General features: G+C 40.1%; 1 protein-coding gene across 3 annotated transcripts in view; it reads left to right on the forward strand.

The window, feature by feature from the left end:
- DCLK1 (doublecortin like kinase 1) overlaps positions 1-20,149 on the forward strand; it is a 249,989-nt gene that overhangs the window by 124,774 nt on the left and 105,066 nt on the right. For all 3 annotated transcript variants that reach the window (XM_030042331.2, XM_030042330.2, XM_030042333.1), the window contains exon 4: positions 3,994-4,093. In XM_030042331.2, the coding sequence (XP_029898191.1) occupies positions 3,994-4,093 (100 nt within the window). The remainder of the gene's footprint in view (positions 1-3,993; positions 4,094-20,149) is intronic.

Consider the following 20,149-nt stretch of genomic DNA (forward strand, 5'->3'; position numbering starts at 1 on the left):
CCTGTTCTCCTTCTGGGGCAGTTCGGCCGATCGGCTTTGTGCTCCTGGCCCGGCTGGCTCCCCGCGTCCCCGCTGGGCTTCCAGCCAAAGCACCACACCGGCTGCTGGGGTACGAAATAATTTGGGGTTCTGCCTGGGCAGACCCCTGCATGTCCCACTGGAAGGGCGTGCGGGATTAAGTGTTTGCTAGGACAAGGATTTGTGTGGCATCCAGGCTTCAGCCTGGACAACTTGCTCATGTGAGTTTAGGCATGATAAATTCTTCTGCCTCTCCTCTGTTTTGCATCAGGTATGTACAGTTCAGCTGGTCTTTTTTATGTAAGTTGCGTATAGCCCAAAGCCTGTGCTAGCAATCTATTTTCTTTGCTCCTGCTTGTCGCCTTGCTCGCCACCGATGCAAAGAACTGTAATGCCTGAGACTCCCTGCCCTCTGGTAATGTCACTGTTAGTTATTCATTCCCCTACAGAGCGTAAGAGAGACACCATTACCTATAAATATCAGCTCTTTGCCAGAAAGTTTTTTGTTTACAAGCGTCGCAGTATATTTAGGACCAGGTGTGCGGTAGAAAACTTCTGGTTTTTTCAGTTTCTTCTTACTTAAGGTGTATGTTTGAATGCTGCTGCATAGACTTTGTTTTCCCCACGGTGAGAAACGTCCTGGTGGAATATGGAATGTAAAAACGTACTCGTGAAAAAGAAGGTGGATTCTGGGACTTGAAAACAACAAAACTGATCAGGGAGGCTTCTGTAATTCACTGTTTTAAAAATTGACTAATTTTAAAGCTGATCACGTGTCACAGAGCACACTGGCCTCTTAAGCACTGGCACAGTCCAGTATGGGTGATACAAATCCTTGATCTTCTAAACCATAACTTTTGAGGAGCTGTGTTCTCCAGAAGTGAAAATGGATAATAAAAAGCAGGTCCTGTTGCTTAGCTGATGACTGAGTGTGAATAGAAAGTGCTTGCAGATTTCTCTCAGAAAAAGCCTGGAAGGGGCTGCTGTATATTTGTGAGATGCCTTCTGGAACGGCCCTTCGGTGTAACCTCTGAGGAGCGTGAGCTGGGAGCGGAGCGGGCTGGGGATGCTGAGGCAGAAAGGATGGAAAATGCAGGCAGTGAAGGACATCTCAAGGCTTCCAATAAATAACATAAAAAGATACTGGAAACCTGAAGGGAAGTTACTGCAGAGGGGGATGGGTTTGGAGGGAACTTAAGCTCTTGCTGTGAGCTTTCTAGGAGCTAGAATTATAATTCCCAAATTAATAAAATCTCAGGAGGCGAGAAAAACTGTAAGAAGGGTATGTATGTAGTTTTACATACAGAGTAGGAAACTGAGAGCACTGAGAAAAGAGGCAAGCATAAGAACACTTTAAATTTGAAGTGTAAAGTTTAATAAAAAACAAGGATATCTAAGTATAAATCATTTTTCTTTTGTGCTAATCCTATTTTCTTCCTTATTTGCATACGAATTGCACTGATTGAACCTGAGATTCTTTAATTATTGGCATAGTTAAGCCTGGTGAGGTGTTGCTACTTCCGTTTTAATGTCTTGTTTAGGCTTGAATGAAACCCTCTTAATTGGGCAGAGCCAAGCATTTTTGAGTTTTATTAAATCCATACAATTTTTTCATTTTTCAAATATTAATTTAATTTTCATTCATGCTTATTGTCAGAATAGCTCAACTTTGTGCCTAGGGTCACTTATTATTTGTTCATTTCTAATACTCTGCATAGTATAAACACAAATGTAAAGGTTATCACTCCGCAGCAATGTGTGAAACTTGGGATGCAAACAGGAAATCACAGGATTTTTAATGTCATTCTGCAAATTAGTAGTTTTGTACATGCTGTGGGAGAGGTGGCAATTTCAGAGGAACTTGACTGAAGGGAAGAGATGTTTGAAGCTTGGTGGGAGTATGGGGTGGGAAGATAGGCAGGATATGTCTTGTGGACAAAAAAAAAGATGGGAAGTAAATGAGTTTATATAAAGGTTGCTGAGGCTGATACACTAATAGAACATAAACTGAGTAGGAACGTGGTAAAAAGCTCCATCAAATATTTACATTTTTCAATATTGGTGTTCAGGTACTGTGTGGTGTTAAGATGACAGTGGTGATCGAAATGGGGTTCAGGGTCTACCTGAATTTTAAATTATGTGCATTGCTTAAGGAAAGGATGATTTGGGGAGTACCTTTGTCTCTTTTGGGGTATTTATTTAATCTAGTTGTTCTTCTCTCAATTTCCTATTTTTTCATTTGCTACAGCTCTACCTTTAAAATAGTTTTAATGACAAATCTTAGTCTGCAAGCAAGTCACGACATGTACCACTATTTTTCTTCCTTAAGATTTTTCTAGCATAGAGGCTCGTAACTGTTGTAGATGCCAAAGCCTTCAGGCACATTTCCGGGAAGCATGATATGAATTTTATAACCCTAGACACCAGTCACTGCAGGTTGGGGGGGTGGTGCTTGTTTTTATGCCAAAGTCTGGCAAAATCTCTTTAGCTAATTCTTTCACTTGTGTTTTTGTAAGCTTTAAATGCTGACTTCCCCCCCAGCCCCCTCGCTTTTTATGAGGCGGGTGGTCTGGTTCAGTGGGACTGTTCTCAACTGTTTTGCCAATTTTTAGAGATTCTTTATGTGTTACTTTCCTGTCTGTAGACTTAAAACTCCGTTTGTGAAATTATCCTCTTCAAACACTAGTGCACTATTTAATTAAAAGATATTATATTAAAAAAAAACCCCAAACATAGCCTTTTAAAATCTTCTTCTAAATGTGAAGCAGAAATAGTGTTTACCAACTGTCTTTGTTTTTTTAAAGGTAGACAGATATCTAATTTGGTTTTGAAATTTGTCAAGTCTGGATCAGTAAGTCTAAAGTCAGGTTCCGGAGAAGTTACTGTGTTTTTTTTTTAAGAATATTAGTAAAAATAGTCATATGAATGGAAGCGTTAAACTGTTAAGTACTGCCTTGTGAACTAAAAGCTGTTGTAAGGAAATCATAGAACCACAGAATGGTTTGGGTTGGAAGGGACCTTTAAGGTCATCTAGTCCAATCCCCCTGCAATGAGCAGGGACATCTTCAACCAGATCAGGTTGCTCAGAGCCCCATCCAACCTGGCCTTGAACATTTCCAGGGATGAGGCATCTACCACCTCTCTGGACAACCTGTTCAGTGTTTCACCACCCTCATCGTAAAAAGTTTCTTCCTTCTATCTAGTCTGAACCTCCCCTCTTTTATTTTAAAACCGTTATCCCTTGTCCTATCACAACAGGCCCTACTAAAAAGTCTGTCCCCATCTTTCTTCTAAGCCCCTTTAACTATTGAAAGGCTGCAGTAAGGTCTCCCTGGAAATCTCATGGATGGACATAGAACTACACGAATGTAATCCTGACTATTCATAGTTGGGAGTGGAAAGAGATTATCCTTTTATTCCGTACTAGAAGAATCATTCCCAGCTCACCCGATGGTTCAGCTTGGTGCCTCAAAGAGACTTCACATCGACTGCTGGTGAAGAGGAAGAGGGTGTGATGGAGGCTCTGTTCACCCGTAGGAGTTTCATTCCTTGTCAGGGAGATTTTGCTGAAATAAATACATTTCATTCTGCATACAAAGCTGTAACCTTTTTTCCTTGCAGTCAAAGGATAGAGATGTGGGCTCAAAAGCAAATTAATTATCCACTAACTACTGAATCGTACCTTGTGCGTAAACAAAAGGCATTTACCTCATACCCCATTGATGCATCATGTAGTAAATGTGACAGTTATGGCTTTTTGTCTTATCTCTCTTCCTGCAGTGTCCATAAAAGTGTTTCTCACTTGTAACAGATGGTCAGAGCACAGCTTTGAAATTTATCTGGAGATGAAGCCCCGTTGATTCCATTAAAAGTAAAGAGTTTTCATGCAGATGGAGACAAGGAAGGATTTATTCTTCTTACAATTCTGATGATGAGGTATTTCATACAACGCCTTCCTTTCCTTTTTGCCTGCAGGTGATGTGCCTTCAGGATTTCTTTGGTGATGATGACATTTTTATTGCATGTGGACCGGAAAAGTTCCGTTACCAGGATGATTTCTTGCTGGATGAAAGTGGTAAGAAGATGTATTTTTAAAATGTTTACAACCAGAGTAGAGGGCAGATTTCCATATCATGCTAATTAAGCCAAAACTGTATCACCTAAATTGATTTAAAAAAGAGGATAAATATTTTTATTCTTTAAATTCTGAATACTGAAAATAAGAGGTAACCAAAAGCAAGAATAAAGCTGCCAAGGGAAGCATATCTGCCTATGCAGCATAAAACTTTACTTCAGCCTGAATTTCATATACCATAGGAAATAGTCATGTGTTGGGTGGAACTCCTTTTTTGCAAGGTCTTTCTTAGCATTTTGTCTTTATTTTCTGTTTCAATTTATTCTGCTTCTTTATCACAATCTTTCAACCTCATAATTCTTACAATTGAGAATTAGATAATGCTTCAGAGGTAGTATGATAAAGGAAACTAGTTACAATTTTGTATGGAAGATAAATATAATCAGCAAATGCAGACAAAGTAATCTGAGAAAATTCAGGGAGTTCTCTTTTTTCTCAGAGACTAATACAATAATGTAATCAATGTACGTAATCCTCTCTGGAAAATACATGTTTGATTTGCAAATATCTTTGTTCTTACAGAGAATATTCCTACCTTAGGAACCACAGTCATAAGAAAAAAAACCTATGAGCTTTGTGTGTTTAAAAAAAAAAAAAAAGAGCTACCACTTCGATAGCATTTATTTTTGTGTAGAGCAAGACCCAGCAAAGGTGTTATTGGCTCTACACTCTCTCTCAGTCGAGGGTATGTTTGTAATCCATTAGTATCAACTTCTCTCATCTTTTTTCAAAATATCACAGGTCTCAAAGAACAGCTGACTGAAAAATCAGTCAGAAAAGAATTTGCTACAGTAGTAATCATAGTCATCATGTGTGTGCTTGTTTAACTTCACCACTTCGTCACTGGTTTTGATGCAAATATCCATTCAAAATGAAAGATGGTGCAATTGTATTTCCCTGACTAACCTGTGAAACTGGAAGACTTCTTGGTTTACCTGGATCCAGACAAATGCTCCATTAGCTTGTGTAGGGGCAGAAGAAGTCAGTTTGCACAGACCTTACGTTGTGAGCTGAAGGGTGAGCACACGTACCGCCTTCCTCCAGAGCACCTGATAATGTGGAAATAAAAATCAAATAGTGCACCAGATTTGCTCTTTGCAGTAACAAAATTGCTGTAGTTGCCTCTCAGGTAAAATGTACTAACCGTGGAAAAGGAACTTTAGCCACCTTTAGGACAGGAATTTGGAAGGTAAGGGGGACATATTTGGGCAGCAGGGGAGTTTCCCAGGTGGCAATGTGGCCAGCACGGGCTGTCCTTGCCTTTAATGAGAGCAGAGCCAGGTACTTGTCTGCGTAGTCTGGATTCACTTGTCTCTCTTATCTGAGAGGTGACACTGGCAGCTGCCCGGCGTCTCCTCACAGTGAATCCTGCAGCAGTTTTCCCAGCGCTGACTCAGGGAGAAGTGCTGACAACAGATTTGTCTAAATCCCAGTTTGAAGTACATAGCTCTTTTTTGGAGGTCTTGTGTCAAAGTACAGGCATAGCCTGCCTCTCTCTAGTCTTTATTTGTCTGACATATCATCATCTCTTTGAGTAAGCACTATCTTTCCCTGGAACATTGGTGCTTAAAGCCGTATTATGCTGAGCTGAAAAAAAAAAAAAAAAGCTTAACATATAGGCTGAAAATACAACTTGTATTTGTAATTTGTTGTGGTGGTTGCTCTGCTACTAGGTAAAGATTCAGTGAACGTTGACTGTTTTGACTACAGGAGTGAAGAAAGCAGAAAATCAGACTCCAGACAATATCTCTAATTTCTTTGCAAAGTGTACGTCAACTTTTCTGTCTATTTTTGGGGAAGTTTGGTATCAGAAAACTTGTTTAGGTTGCTTGCCACTAAGAGCTGATGTACCAACTGAGAGAGATCTAGTCGGACTTCTCTGAGCTAGGAGCAAGATTTGGATTGAGAATTAAAAAACAACTGAGCTTCTAGCTTGTTTTGCTTGGCAAATGACGTTTGTGTGATCACACTATGTGTCTGTGTGATCCTCTTAGTTAATCTAAGAACATTAAAAATATTAGTAAGTGCTGTCCAACTGTGTAAAGCTTGGAAAGCCTGTCTCTGCTTCCCTGAAAAGGAGCTTGAAGCAACGCTGTGCTAGTCTCTGTCACTACATCCATCCAATGTTTCCCGGTTTCAGCCAGATGATGAGAATAACAGTTAAGGTGTTGCAGCTTAAGGAGTAAAGAAAAGTAAAATTTGAAGATGGGAGAGAAGAGTAGAGAGAATTACTTAAACAATCAGGGCTCTGGGCTTTTGGGAATTACTTATCAGGGAGGAAGAATGCCCTTGCTCTGTGGTCTGGGTTCAGAGCTACTGATACTAGAAGCGAGTGAGAGACAAAGTTTAGAATCATAGAATCATTTAGGTTGGAAAAGACCTTCAAGATCATCGAGACCAACCGTCAACCATGCCCACTAAACCATGTTCTGGAGTACCCCATCTACTCGCTTCTTGAATACCTCCAGGGATGGTCACTCAACCGCTTCCCTGGGCAGCCTGTTCCAATGCTTGACAACCCTTTCAGTAAAGAAATTTTTCCTAATATCTAACCTAAATCTCCCTTGCCTCAACTTGAGGCCGTTTCCTCTTTTCCTACCTCCAGGCACCTGACAGAAGAGACCAGCACCCACCTCACTACACCCTCCTTTCAGGTGGTTGTAGAGAGCGATAAGGTCTCCCCTCAGCCTCCTCTTCTCCAGGCTAAACAACCCCAGTTCCCTCAGCCGCTCCTCACAAGACTTGTGCTCCAGACCCCTCACCAGCTTCGTTGCCCTTCTCTGGACACGCTCCAGCACCTCCATGTCTTTCCTGCAGTGAGGGGCCCACAACTGAACACAGGACTCGAGGTGCGGCCTCACCAGTGCCCAGTACAGGGGGACGGTCACTGCCCTGCTCCTGCTGGCCACACTACTTCTGATGCAGGCCAGGATGCCGTTGGCATTCTTGGCCACCTGGGCACACTGCTGGCTCACATTCAGCCGGCTGTTGACCAGCACCCCCAGGTCTTTCTCTGCCAGGCAGCTTTCCAGCTGCTCTTCCCCAAGCCTGTAGCACTGCGTGGGGTTGTTGTGAGCCAAGTGCAGGACCCAGCACTTAGCCTGGTTGTGTGTCCTACAACTGGCCTCTGCCCATCCATCCAGCCTGTCCAGATCCCTCTGCAGAGCCTTCCTGCCCTCGAGCACATCAACACTCCCACCCAACTTGGTGTCAGCTGCAAACTTACTGAGGGTGCACTCAATCCCCTCATCCAGATCATTGATAAAGATATTAAACAGAACTGGCCCCAATACTGAGCCCTGGGGAACACCACTTGTGACCGGCCTCCAACTGGATTTAATTCCATTCACCACAACCCTCTGGGTTCGTCCATCCGGCCAGTTTTTCACCCAGCGAAGAGTGCACTTGTCCAGGCCACGAGACGCCAGCTTCTCAAAGAGCATGCCATGAGAGACAGTGTCAAAGGCCTTGCTGAAGTCCAGGTAGATAACACCCACAGCCTTCCCCTCATCTACGAGGTGGGTCACCTTGTCACAGAAGGAGATCAGGTTGGTCAAGCAGGACCTGCCTTTCATGAACCCATGCTGGCTGGGCCTGATCCCCTGGTTGTCCTGCACATGCCATGTGAGCGCACTCAAGATGAACCATTCCATAATCTTCCCCAGTACTGAGGTGTGGCTGACAGGCCCGTAGTTCCCTGGATCCTCCCTCCGACCCTTCTTGTAAATGGGTGTCGCATTGGCAAGCTTCCAGTCCTCTGGGACCTCCCCTGTTGACCAGGATTGCTGCTAAATGATGGAGAGTGGCTTGGCAAGCACCTCCCCCAGCTCCCTCGGTACTCTTGGATGGATCCCATCTGGTCCCATAGATTTGTGAGTGTCTGGATGGCATAGTAGTTCACTATTTCCTCCTGAATTATGGGGGATATATTCTGCTCTTCATTTCTGGGATTGGAAAACCAATCACCTTTACTGGGATTCATTTTAGCTAACACTAGGTATTAGGAGAGTAGGTACCTGCAACTGAGCCAGTGCCAGTAGGTTTCTTTCCCAGTAAATAAAACTTAGACCCATTGACAAGGTAGATGGTAGATGTTTGATTGACTCAGTTGAAGGTGGATGTTTAGAACAGTTCATGTGAATTACGCTCTGGATATGTCTGGTTTGCTTTTGTAAAGGGATCTATATGCCTGATTTAGCTGTTCTTATCTACATTTCCCTAAAGTTGCTGAAAAAACTTTTAGGATGAAATTAATTCCACCCCATCAGAAAGGAGAAGTCTAAAGACTCATCAGTCTGCACTATTTCTAGTCGTCTTTCTTTATCCTGCTCCCATGGCTTGCTCCTAGCACAGGATAACACCTTCTAAAAGCTACAGAATCAGAAATTTAGAAAAAACAGTCTAGAAGTCAGTGAATCAATCTCGCTATCTAAGTGTGGGATTAACATTCCCCATTTCATTTCTGACATACTTGTCTAACATGCTCCTTTAACACCTCTGATGAGGAGGAATCTGTAACCTCCTGAGACGTTCTGTGCCAGTGGTGAACTATCCTCACTGTTTTTCAGCTATCTTACCCCAGATTCCCTTGCGCTATAAAGGAAGCCCATTACTACTTTTCTTATCTACTGTGAACATGGGAAACAGATGATTCCTTTTTTTTGAAAAAAAACGTGGACTGCCATGAGCCTCATCAATTTTCTCTTCTTTAGGCTGAACAATTAGTTCAGCCTTTCTTTGTTTTGACTTCAGGCTCAAACCTGTCCTTGAGGGAGGGAGTGTGTTCCTTCTTTGTATCATCTCCCTTCTCTGTTTTATGTCTTTCAGGAAGAGGCATTGCATATCCCCTTGGCAATCGGTTAAGTCAGTTAATTAGGAATCCATCAAAGAAAAAAACAAGCAGTCGGCACTATACATTGCAGTTTCTTCTGTCTTCCTTGATGTACAGATGGTTTTCATATTAAACACAGTTTATTGCATGAAATACAGAATCAATAGGCACCACCCCTTTCATAATTCCTAGCAGTCATCTCCATATCTGACCTAAGTGATAGATACAATACCCACACGCGCTTCCATCAAGAGAACTGCAGATGGGACACGAAGATGCATGGGAATGACCATAAAATTGAGAAGCGAATACTTCTTGTTTGTCAAGCATCAGTGGCAATGCTATTTTCATAGAAAGTTTTTGTGGGAAATGTAAGCACAAAACCATTATGTTAATGAAGCACACATTACATCAGCCAGCTTGTAAGAAGAAAAATTCCTCAGAGTAGAATATGGCAGTGGCTGCTTCAGGCATTGTTAGCTTGCAGTTCTGGAAACTTTCCCAGAAATCCCAGGTTTTCTTTAACTGATGATGGTTCAGTTTTCAAAGACAAGAAGAAGTCAGAGGATGGTTTTCTATAGCCCTCAGCTGCGGGTTGGCAGAGATTAGGGTTTAAGGGCCACGCTTAAAAATATTTGCAATCAGCTATTATTTAGGCATCTAAATAGGATTTGGCAATGTAAATAACTCATGGGATTGGCCCCAACTGAGAACATCTCCTGGGCTTATACGGGTATTTCTTTCTTAGCGCTGTAATATATGAGAGTTTTTGAATCTGGCAGTATCAGACTTGAATTTTTTAAAATTTTTTTTATGTTTAGTTAACGTTGGCTGACTGCTTTGGAAGCTTAAGGGTCGCACAAACCTGAGTATGACAGGCTTCATCACATACTGAGGCGCATCGTGTAAAAAATTTGCAATCTCGGCTGACCAAAGCCGGTGTCTGCCTCCAAGCAGAGCGTAACCAACATAGAATGTCTGGATGTGAAAGCAACTGCAGATCGCTTGTCAAGAGCACATATTACTGTTATGGAAACAATGATGAGAATGACTCTCTTCTAGGGGAAAATTAAGACTGGAATCTTTGAAACCTAATTTCACTTTGACTTCGCTGGCCTCTGTTAGTCCTCAGCTCAGCATCTCTGTGCCAGCAGCGTTAACTGCTTCGTCTTGCCAGCAGCAGACAACTTGCCAGGAAAATCTGAGTCCTGTGGTGTCCGCACACGTGCATGTGCGCGTGGAGGCATGCACACGCATCTGATTCAGTAACTGCGGTTAAGGTCAGGAGTATCATGTTTATCCCTGTTAATAACTGTCAGGTTTCTGTAACCTCCATTACTCTGTCCTTCCTAAAGGAGGGAGGAAGGGGAAATCGGTTATAGTCCTCGTCTACCCTGATTTATAGGACAGAGACTGATGTGTTAAGCAGCTTTTGGCTGGACTTCGGAGAGGAGAGCATGCTGGCTGACTTACTCTGCCCTCATCAAAAACTCGTGCTTTGGCAATTGGAAAGTAATGGTGGGTTCTTTGAGATATAACTTTGCTTTCAACAGAGGCATAAATATAAAGTGTTCCAGTGCAGTGTGATATTTTCAAATGTCAACAACTGCTGGGCCTTGGAGACAGATATTCTGTGTATGAGGCAGAAACTGACGGAGGCAGGAGGGACCAGTCCTCTGGCTGTGCGTACCATTTAGACTAATGGTTCAGAAAGGGCAGAAGGAAAGAAGTTGTTTTTCCTGTGGATTGCATCCAGTGCCCCCTTTATTTTCCTACTCCAAGATCTCCCGTTTCATCTCCACCCTCATCGTGCCTCAGACACTTGCACAGTACCCTCAGCTCCCTCACGTTTGGCACGCTACTGCTCGTCCTCGTCCCCTCCCTCACGGTAGGGACGTTAACGGTGTCTCTCTTTTATCCAGCAGCGTGGGAGTTTCACAACTTTCCCCGAATTGATGGGAATATACCCTCACCGCGACCACCTGCGTCCAGCCGCGCTGGAAGTCCATCCCTCCCTCGGACCGTGCGGCAGCCTTGGCTCTGGCTGGGTGGCAGTACTCAGCCGTATGGCAGCATGTGAGCGACCCGCTTGTTGCTGTTGTCTTAAACTCTTAAAAGGAGATATGCTGATCTGCAGTTAAATACTAAGAACAGGCTGTTAGCCTGACCATCAGGTGGCTGTAAATATAATATCGCGTGGCATTCATTAAATAAAATCCGTAGTAACGCTTGAGTCGAATGAGCCATTCACATGAAAAATGCATTCACAGAACTTCAGTTTTTTTCTGCGCAGGATTTCTCTTTTAATATTTGGCATTTTTATAGATACGTTCTTGATTACGTAAGCCCATTTCTTCATCTGTTGTCTGCAAGCTATTTGCTTTGAATGTTCTCTCCTCTGTCTCACAGGTCTACTTATTTCAGACATTGCTTCTCACCTTTCTGCCTAAGCATCTCTAGCAGTGAAAGTTTGGTCACGTAAATCATAAATCTTTGCTCTGTCCGGCTGGCAGATTTATAGACATGAATAAGGACATGAGAGCTTTCAAGATTATATATGTACTTTCCAGTCCAGATTTACACTGAAATGCCTCTCTCTTCTTTCCCTTTCCCCGCCTCCTCACCACGCACACATGTATATTTGCATAGTTATCACTTTTCATCAATGTTGCTATGAAAAAGTTGCCTGTATGTATAACCAGGAAAAATCGTGATCACTTAAAACTTATAAAACAGTCTCTCATTGAAACTAGCCAAACAGTAAGGCTGCAGTGGATGCTAATTCACTCTGCTCATTGAACCAAATGTTCTTCAATATGTTTTCTGCACTATTTTCTTTCTCTTATGTCTGTTAAAAATAGCATGAATGAAACACCATCCAATAAATTAGAGCTGGTGGAAATTCCCACTTAATTAGCATAAGGATTTTTGAGTGTGCATATTCCTTCAATATTTTTTGATGGTAAAGCTGATTTTGGATATAAAAATACTAAAAACTTTGGGTCCAAAAATATCAAGCAATTCTCAATAATATGTGCATTTTAATTAAATTGCATTTTATTGGGAATTTATAATATAAAATTTCAGCTTGTGTTAAATAAAAGAAAAATTGTTATTAAACATCATCAGTATTATTATCTTAATGTACAGGAGGTTTTACTCATAACAGGTAGTGTTAATATGCAGTTAATAACAGAGTAGACAGAAAGTCTTTATTGGTTTTGTATAGCTTGATATTTTTCCTCTTTCATTTCATTTTATTTTTGTGTTGTAATTTCTTGAACTGAATCTTGCCAGGGGAACATTTAGATTAATCAGGTTGGTTCAGGAGAAAAGATTTTTCTTACAACACATTTTAAGCTAGTTTCCCAAACTATGAACATCTCAATTGTATATCCAAATGCAAAGAGCGCAATTCCAATTTTTATGACCAGTTTTATAAAGAAACTTTCAGTTCTGGGGAAGTAACACAGAAATTTGGTAGACAGAACAGGGTAGATCTTGGCAGTTGAGTTCTTAATTTGACTGTCTCATATCTCTTCGTTCATGGAAGTTGCTTTACTTTACAGCCTTTGAGCCTAGTCCACAGTTCGTATAATACTCTATTCTAGACCACAGGTTGAGTTTTGAGCTTGTATGTTCAGTCTGTATCCTCAGAAGATGGTAGCTTCCAAAATATCAGCTTCCTTTGAGTGCTTTTTAGGAGACACTTTATCTGTTACTTTTCCAGTTTCAGTGATGATGGAAGCAGCAGATAGTAGCTGTATATTATAACCCCCTCCACTGAGTCTGTTAAGTAGTTTGGCGACAAGTGCAGAGGAGGTTAACATCGGAGATGTTTAGAAATCACCTTTCCCATATATTTATCTTTGTACTTTTCCTCATCTTGTTAATTAGCTTGGTAAAGTGGAGTGTACAGTGTTGGTAATCTTGGCAAGTATGTTTGTATTTTTCACAGTTTGCAGATCCTTTCCAGTGCTGGAAACTATTAGACTGATCTATTTCTGAAAAGATGTACCCTGTAGTCCTATTGCAGGAGATCCTTTGGGTGAGAAAAATAATCCCATTTTCTCCAGTAATTACGAGTTTATATGAGACAGCTTCGAGATGAGTAGTTCTTGTAGCGTCAGTGCTTCATTATTCAGTTTGAGAACCTGAACAAACTGTGCCATCTGCTAAGTTGTTTTGGGATGTGCCCTGGAGACCTGCCTCTTTGTTGGGTACTATGGTTGTATCAGGGAGATTTTGTATTGAGGTTAGACTCTACTTATCATCAATAAATTTGGACTGACTTATTAAAAGGACCGTTGTAATTTTCTACTTCTCATACTAGATACAGGCCCTATACCTGGAGTTTTGTCATGTCTTGAGTAGGTGTGTGTACACTTTTTTAATGCCAGAGCTGTCTGCAGATTCTCTTATACTGGCAAAATCTTTTGAAAAGAGAATAATTATTCAAAATCCAGAGTTCATTAGCTTTTAGAAAGCAGGAACTTTCTGAAAGCATATGAGGAAAACATATTCATTCTTAATATTCATTAAAGGCCTTTTTAAAAAAAAAAATCTTACCAAACAAACCACAGTACAGCAGCTGAGAGAGAATCAAAACCAACCTGGATAATATTTCAAAGTGGTAAAATTAGAAGCTGAGTACATCAGAGATAGGTATTCATATTTATGTACTCATACATATTTAGTGAGATGCTGTGTATACAGACACAAATATATCAAGTATAAAGGGTTTTACTGTCTTGCAAATACAGCCAGTGGAAGACCTCTGTATAATGCCTGTGTTGGGCTGCACCACAAAACTGATGGCTCAGAACATATGCTGCAGTAGTGGTTCTGTGTTGTTATTTTCAAAATGCAACCTACCTACAGAAATTTCCCATTGAAACACTCAAAAGCATTACCCAACAGTTCAGGTTGCTTCTGTGAACAGTCACTGTCGAATAAACTTTTTTCATAGCATAGCTCCATGCAGGAGGACTGGATACTAATATTATGCATAAAGTCATCTAAGGCTGAGTAATCATTAGGAAGTCTCACGTTGCCATGGAACTGAACACCCGTAGGTGGTAGGTCATGGAGCTCTGATTTGGATTCTTTTATTCTTCAGCCAGAGCTTTTTTTAAATTTTGTTCTAGAGGAATTGTAACACTGTTCTTTTTTCTTTTGGAAGAAAATCTTCTAGGGACTTAAAATTTATTGAAGCAAGAAGGGAGCTAACCTGAGATCTCATTCTTTTAACTGAAGGACCTGGGTCAAGGAAAGTTTTTGGAAGATTGCTAATTATTCCTAATAGAGTGGAGGGTGGTTAGAAGACAAAGAAATTTAAATTGCTTAGTTTTTTCTGTTACTCTGGAATAGGAAGGAGAAATTTTTCACAGCTGCTTAGAATTGTTAAGATTGTCTAGCAAAAATAGGAAGACAACTTACAGAGCGAAGCAGTTTCTGATGAAGACAGCATATTTAGGAAGAAAAAAATCCTGCAGGAGAACAAATTTGATGAAGCTTTATAAAAATTATTCCTGTCTTTAACTTTACATGCTCTTTCTGTTTTGCAAGCACATATTAATGTCTACAGAAGAGGTGACTTGAGAAAATGGAAAAGACCAGTTTTTGCGTAGCAGTTGCTATACTGCAGGGCTGGAAGAGGATATATTGTTTTCTGCTTAAAAAAAATAAATTGGGGAGTCATGAGGAATACGCACCAGGGAGCCTAACTTTGGGATCAAATAAATTGCTTGAAATTGTCATTAAAAATAGAATTCTTAAATTCGTACGTAAGCATTTAATAATAAGGACAAACCTACATAAATAAAACAGGATTGATTTTTTAAAAATCACTTTGGGGAGGACTGTTCCCCTGAGATTCTGCTGGTAGTCTACTGGGATCACAGCTCAGACTGGATGCAGACAGACAGCTGTGTAGTTTTTACCAGCGGGAGAAATACTAACATATTATGAGAAGCTTTAAACTTCCTAGATGCAGATTAGAAACAAAATGCTGCTAATGCTAACTGGGAACATTTATTCCATTTAGATTTAGTGCTGTTAATACTAATGATATTACAGAAGAGCTCTCTGAGAAAGAGCATTAGGTGTTGTAATCATGTGTTGATTTCATTTATGTTGAATAGAAGATTAAAGAAAACCAAACCAGTCTGGCAATTAAATTTTTTTTATATTAAGAGAGAACAGTTTGAAAAATCAAGAGAATTAGTTAGTCAGTGAAGTCCATTTTTATATTAAGAGAGAACAGTTTGAAAAATCAAGAGAATTAGTTAGTCAGTGAAGTCCATTAGTTAGTCAGTGAAGTCCATTTGAAAACCAAACCAGTCTGGCAATTAAATTTTTTTTATATTAAGAGAGAACAGTTTGAAAAATCAAGAGAATTAGTTAGTCAGTGAAGTCCATTGGACTTAAGAGTTTGGGGACTTGAACGTTGGAGGAAGTTTGGAATTTCAACGAAAAAGCAACCCAAAAGCTGGTTTAGGTTTGCATCTGTCCAAAATACATTGGTAAGGATCCAAGCTCAACTGGCAGAAAATGGAAAGCCTAAAAAGAATTGATCAGTAAAGAAGTCTATACCAAAACCTAGACATGAAAATGTTCATATAGTCACATTTGCCAAAATTATGCTGATTTTGACCTTGCCAAAGAAATCAAATTAGATAAAGGTTTTAGCCAGATGAGGAGATTAAAAAAAAACCAAACCCAGACAAACCACCAGGAACTGAAGTCATGATACAGTGTAGTAATGACAGATCTATTATGTCAATATTTTGTCCTCAGTATTCAGAAAAAAATGAAATATATAATGGGAGAAAAGCACCCTGTCTAATCAGAATCTTTGGAGAAATGAAAATTACTGTCCCAAGAATGCAGAAGTTAAGGCAGTTGCAAAATGCATCATGTTGTGCAAGTAAGACCTATCTCTGTTGAGGAAAATACAAGTTTATACAAACTATTAAGATAGTAACAGAGTTTAATGCTATGCACCTTCCTGTAGAGCAAAAGAAACTGATATTAGTAAAGCTTATGATCTCCCATACTCAATAAAAATAGGCTCTTTGAGTTTTCAAACAGGACATCAGCCTTATGAACAAATTCATCTGTAACTTCAAAACACTCTGAACAATCTCTGAAGTATGCTGTGATACACAGAATGAAAGATGGTTTCATGGGCTATTTCCAGCCTAACATGCATTTAAAAAAAAAAAAAAAAAGTCACTGGGGCTTTACACACCTCAGTGAGTGTTGTGGTGTTAGCAGATGTTCTTAGTAAAGCCACGTTTTCCAGATACCCCCGCTGTTAGCCTATTGCCAGGATGACTCAGCCTGTTTACATTAGTTTTATCTAAATAATTATAGCAAAATTTAATTGCCTGAACCAGATAGCATTCAAGGAGAACCCATTAATATTAGAAGCAAAAGCTGCCTGGGGATTTTTAAACTAGAGACAGTCCTGGAGTCCTTGGTATATTTTAAGTTAGGAAGCTAATTTCTGGATTTTCTGTTGATAGGTAAAGCAGTGTTGCGGTAAGTCCGCTGCAGCTGAAGGCGGTGGTACCGTTGTGGAGGTAGAAGCAGCAAAAATGTGGGTGGGCTGGCAGTTGTACGTGCCTACAAATGGCAGGTGGGTTTTGTTGCCCACGTTGCAGCACGGCTCAATGTGCGAGGCGTGTGTGTCCAGGTGTGAATGTTGATTTAATGTCAGCATATAAAACTGTTTTGCTTTAGTAAGGGTGTTGTATTTAATTGTTTGGTGCATGAGGATTTTGTCTGTAAAAACAGCGCTGAGGAGCTCTGTATTGTAGTAAGTTTGTCTGAATCTCCAGTTTTGCCTTTTTTCCTGTATCCATTTGTAGACTCCTTAGGCTCTGGTTGATTTGATATTTCTCTTATGTCACAGCTCAATATTTTTTCTTGTGTATATGAAAATTTGATAAAAACATTCAAAATCATTAATACTTGACACTGCAAGCATTCTTTTTGCTAAGGGCACGCCAATTAATGTTGTTGTTTTAAATAGCCATTAGAATACCAGGTGGTTTTATTTCTTCAGACAACATCACTTTATGGTTTTCTTCTTTAAAAATTGCTGCCTACTAACTTCCAATACTCTTATGACAGGCAGATTTGAGGCACTAACTAGAAAAAAAAATCAGTCTGTAATATTCTGAATTCCTTGAGGTATGTTAAGTAACTTAATTTGCTGCAAGACAGCCAGTGTGTGCCCGTTTCACTTTCTTTAAAACCAAACCTACTGCAGTGCACTCTTACATAACAGCTTATGTTCAAATGGAACAAAAATATGGTTGTTATAATTCCTTCTCTATTTTTTCAACAATGTTTTGAAAGTTTCATCTCCTTTTCCTACCCATTACAAGCAATCTGCACCTACTTAGATGTTCCTGCCAACCAAAACCAAATTCAGACCAGTTACACAGGTCTGAATTTGGAATAATTGCATTCTTTAGGGAAGTGTGTGATTGGTGATTGGTGAATTGGACTAGATCTGGATACAGCTTTTCATAGTGAAGACAGAGGAATGGTTTGAAAAGAGCCTACATCTTCCCCCGCCCTGTGATATAACACTGTTTTAAATGTATGGATGGATGATGTTTGGTAAAGGACAAGATGAGAGGAGAACCTGCAAGAAATGCAAAGTAAACATGCCAGTAGTTTCATAGTAAGTATTGTAGGTACATAGCAAAGGAGCACAGAATAGCCAATGGTTTTGTCAGGGTTCCAAGATACCTGATGTTCTTGTTGTGGGCAAGTCTGTAATTAGCCTAAAACCCTACACATTGATTGAGCTATACTGGGTAGCAAAACCAATGACTTCCTGGTAGGCTAAAATAGTCTGATTCTTACTCGCACTGGTCTGCATTTTCCGCCTCCAAAACAAGTGTCCTGATATTTTGCATGCAGGAATGCGAAAGTCATGAAACTGAAGAGGTAGGAAGCAAGAAGGAGCATGTGTCTACAGTCTAGTAAGCAAGGACATACATCTGGGAGAAAAAGCACTTCCATTCAGCTCCCTCCTTCCTAGGGTAGTTTGCAGTGGCTGTATCCACCATCATTTATAAGCAAAAATACATAGACATTAAACCTTAATTGTCATCTGTTTAAGTTAGCGTCCTAATTGCCAGGTAATGGAACGAGGCACCGTTGCGGGTGCTCTTGCTCACTCGTGCAGTTCCCGTTGACTGGCATGGCCACGTCCAATGTCACTTTGTCATCCAGGTGAACCCCAATCTTGGGAACCTGTTTTGCATCTGTGAATCCACTTCAAGAGTGAAGGAACCTTAAACTTTGGAAATGACAATCCAGCCCCAGGAGGCTTCATCCTTTCTCAAGTCGCATCTATAAACCAAAATGCAATAGGCATAGCTCCTTAATCACAGCAGTACTTTCAATTTTCTATTTATAAGTGTCTTTGTTCTTATTAAAAATGAACTTTAACTTAGTCATTTCACATAACATTAAGTAAACAGTGATCTTCAATTAGTACGATGCCTGGGTTTTTAGTGATAGCATCTGAGTGACAAACAGAATTTAGGGTTACTTTTACTTTTAAAACTGATTAAACAATTTCCCTCATGCTATGTGAAATAAGTATTTTTCTCTAAGTTCTTAAAATTGTTTCTAGAGTTTCATGATCTACCTCTATTTCTTCTTTCTCTGTGAGTCAGACTGCTTTGTTAGCAGTCCTTTGTGAGCCTATATCCAATTTTAAGTAATTTCTATTGCAAAAAAAAAAAAAAAATTGAGTGGAAAACTGTAATTTGTAAATGACCATGTTTCACATTACATAATTGCATCTTGTCCAACAAGAGTGTCACTAGAGCAGTTATTTAACCGTTCTTACTACTCGCTGGGACATTAACATTGCAAAGAAGGATTTCTGTGCGAGCTAGTGTTGTACAGATAGTCCAAAAATCTGTTACAGGTAATTTGAAGAAACTTGTGCCCAAGCATTGAAAAAAGAAAATAAAGAGTCGAAACCTAATACAAATAGCGTGCTGTTATTCCTTTTCCACCTTATGGTATTTAAATATATACCTTACTCTTCATCTCCCCATTTATGCCTAGAGTTTCTAGAGTCCAGGTCAGGTTGAAAGATGTAGTTTGCATTTAAATTTCAGAACTTTTGGGGCATTAGTAGCATGCGGCCTTACTAAAAGACATACAATTCTTGCTGCGTTGCACTTGTATTTGGTGACTGGTCTGAAGAGTGAAGTAGGTTTGGAAGGAGCAAAGGCTTTGTCAATTAATGTCAGGGTTGAGAGTTTCAAAAAGTGGTTGAAGAGGTGGTGTATCGGCAGACTCTTTACACAGAAACCATGGTTATTCATGAGCTCTGGTGCTGAGAGTCTTATCGGTTACTGTGTCTCTGGACTCCAGGACTGTGCTAAAAAGTTTTCAGTCATCTCAAGTGCCCCAAGGATTTGTGGAGAACACGTTTTTTTTGTCATCTCAATGCTTTTCCTGGGTCTTCTGTTAAGCATAGCCGTCTCAGCCTCAGAGTTTGGTTCTAGCTGAGGTCCAAGTGATTAACTCCTGTTGCAGAAGTGATGCTATAGTTTTCTAGCTAAAATAAGATGTTCCTTGATACTGTGTATTTCTGTGTTGTGTTAGAGGTGAATCTAATGAATAGCTTTGTTATGAGATTTTGCATTCCTCGGATTTTTGTTGCGTTGAGCTCTAATATAATTTGCATTGCATTGTGCTTTAACAGCTTTCATCTTTAGCGAGGTAGGATATTGAGTATTTCCTCTTCTTTTATGATGTCATTATTTCCAACTCTGAATTTGATCCAGGTGCTTATTAGGTATTTGGAACTCGTTATAGATGACAGGCACTTACTGATGGAGATACAGCTATATATAGCAGGAATTGCTTGTAGGACAGAGGTTCAACAGGACTTCTTTGAGTTGTTTAAAAGTAACTGGAGTATATGAGTACAGTGCAAAATAGGAATCTTTGTGAGCTCAGGTGGGATATTCATAAATATTCTTTATGTCTCTTCTTTTCAAAGAGAAGGACAAATGCTTCTAGCCTGAGACTGTGCAAGGTTAATTCTTTCAAGATCTAATACATGAAATTACAGGATATGAAAGACCAGAGAGAGACCTTGCAGATTATTGTGTTTG

The sequence above is a fragment of the Aquila chrysaetos genome, chromosome 19 (genome assembly GCF_900496995.4).
Source record: "Aquila chrysaetos chrysaetos chromosome 19, bAquChr1.4, whole genome shotgun sequence".
Classification (NCBI taxonomy): domain Eukaryota; kingdom Metazoa; phylum Chordata; class Aves; order Accipitriformes; family Accipitridae; genus Aquila; species Aquila chrysaetos.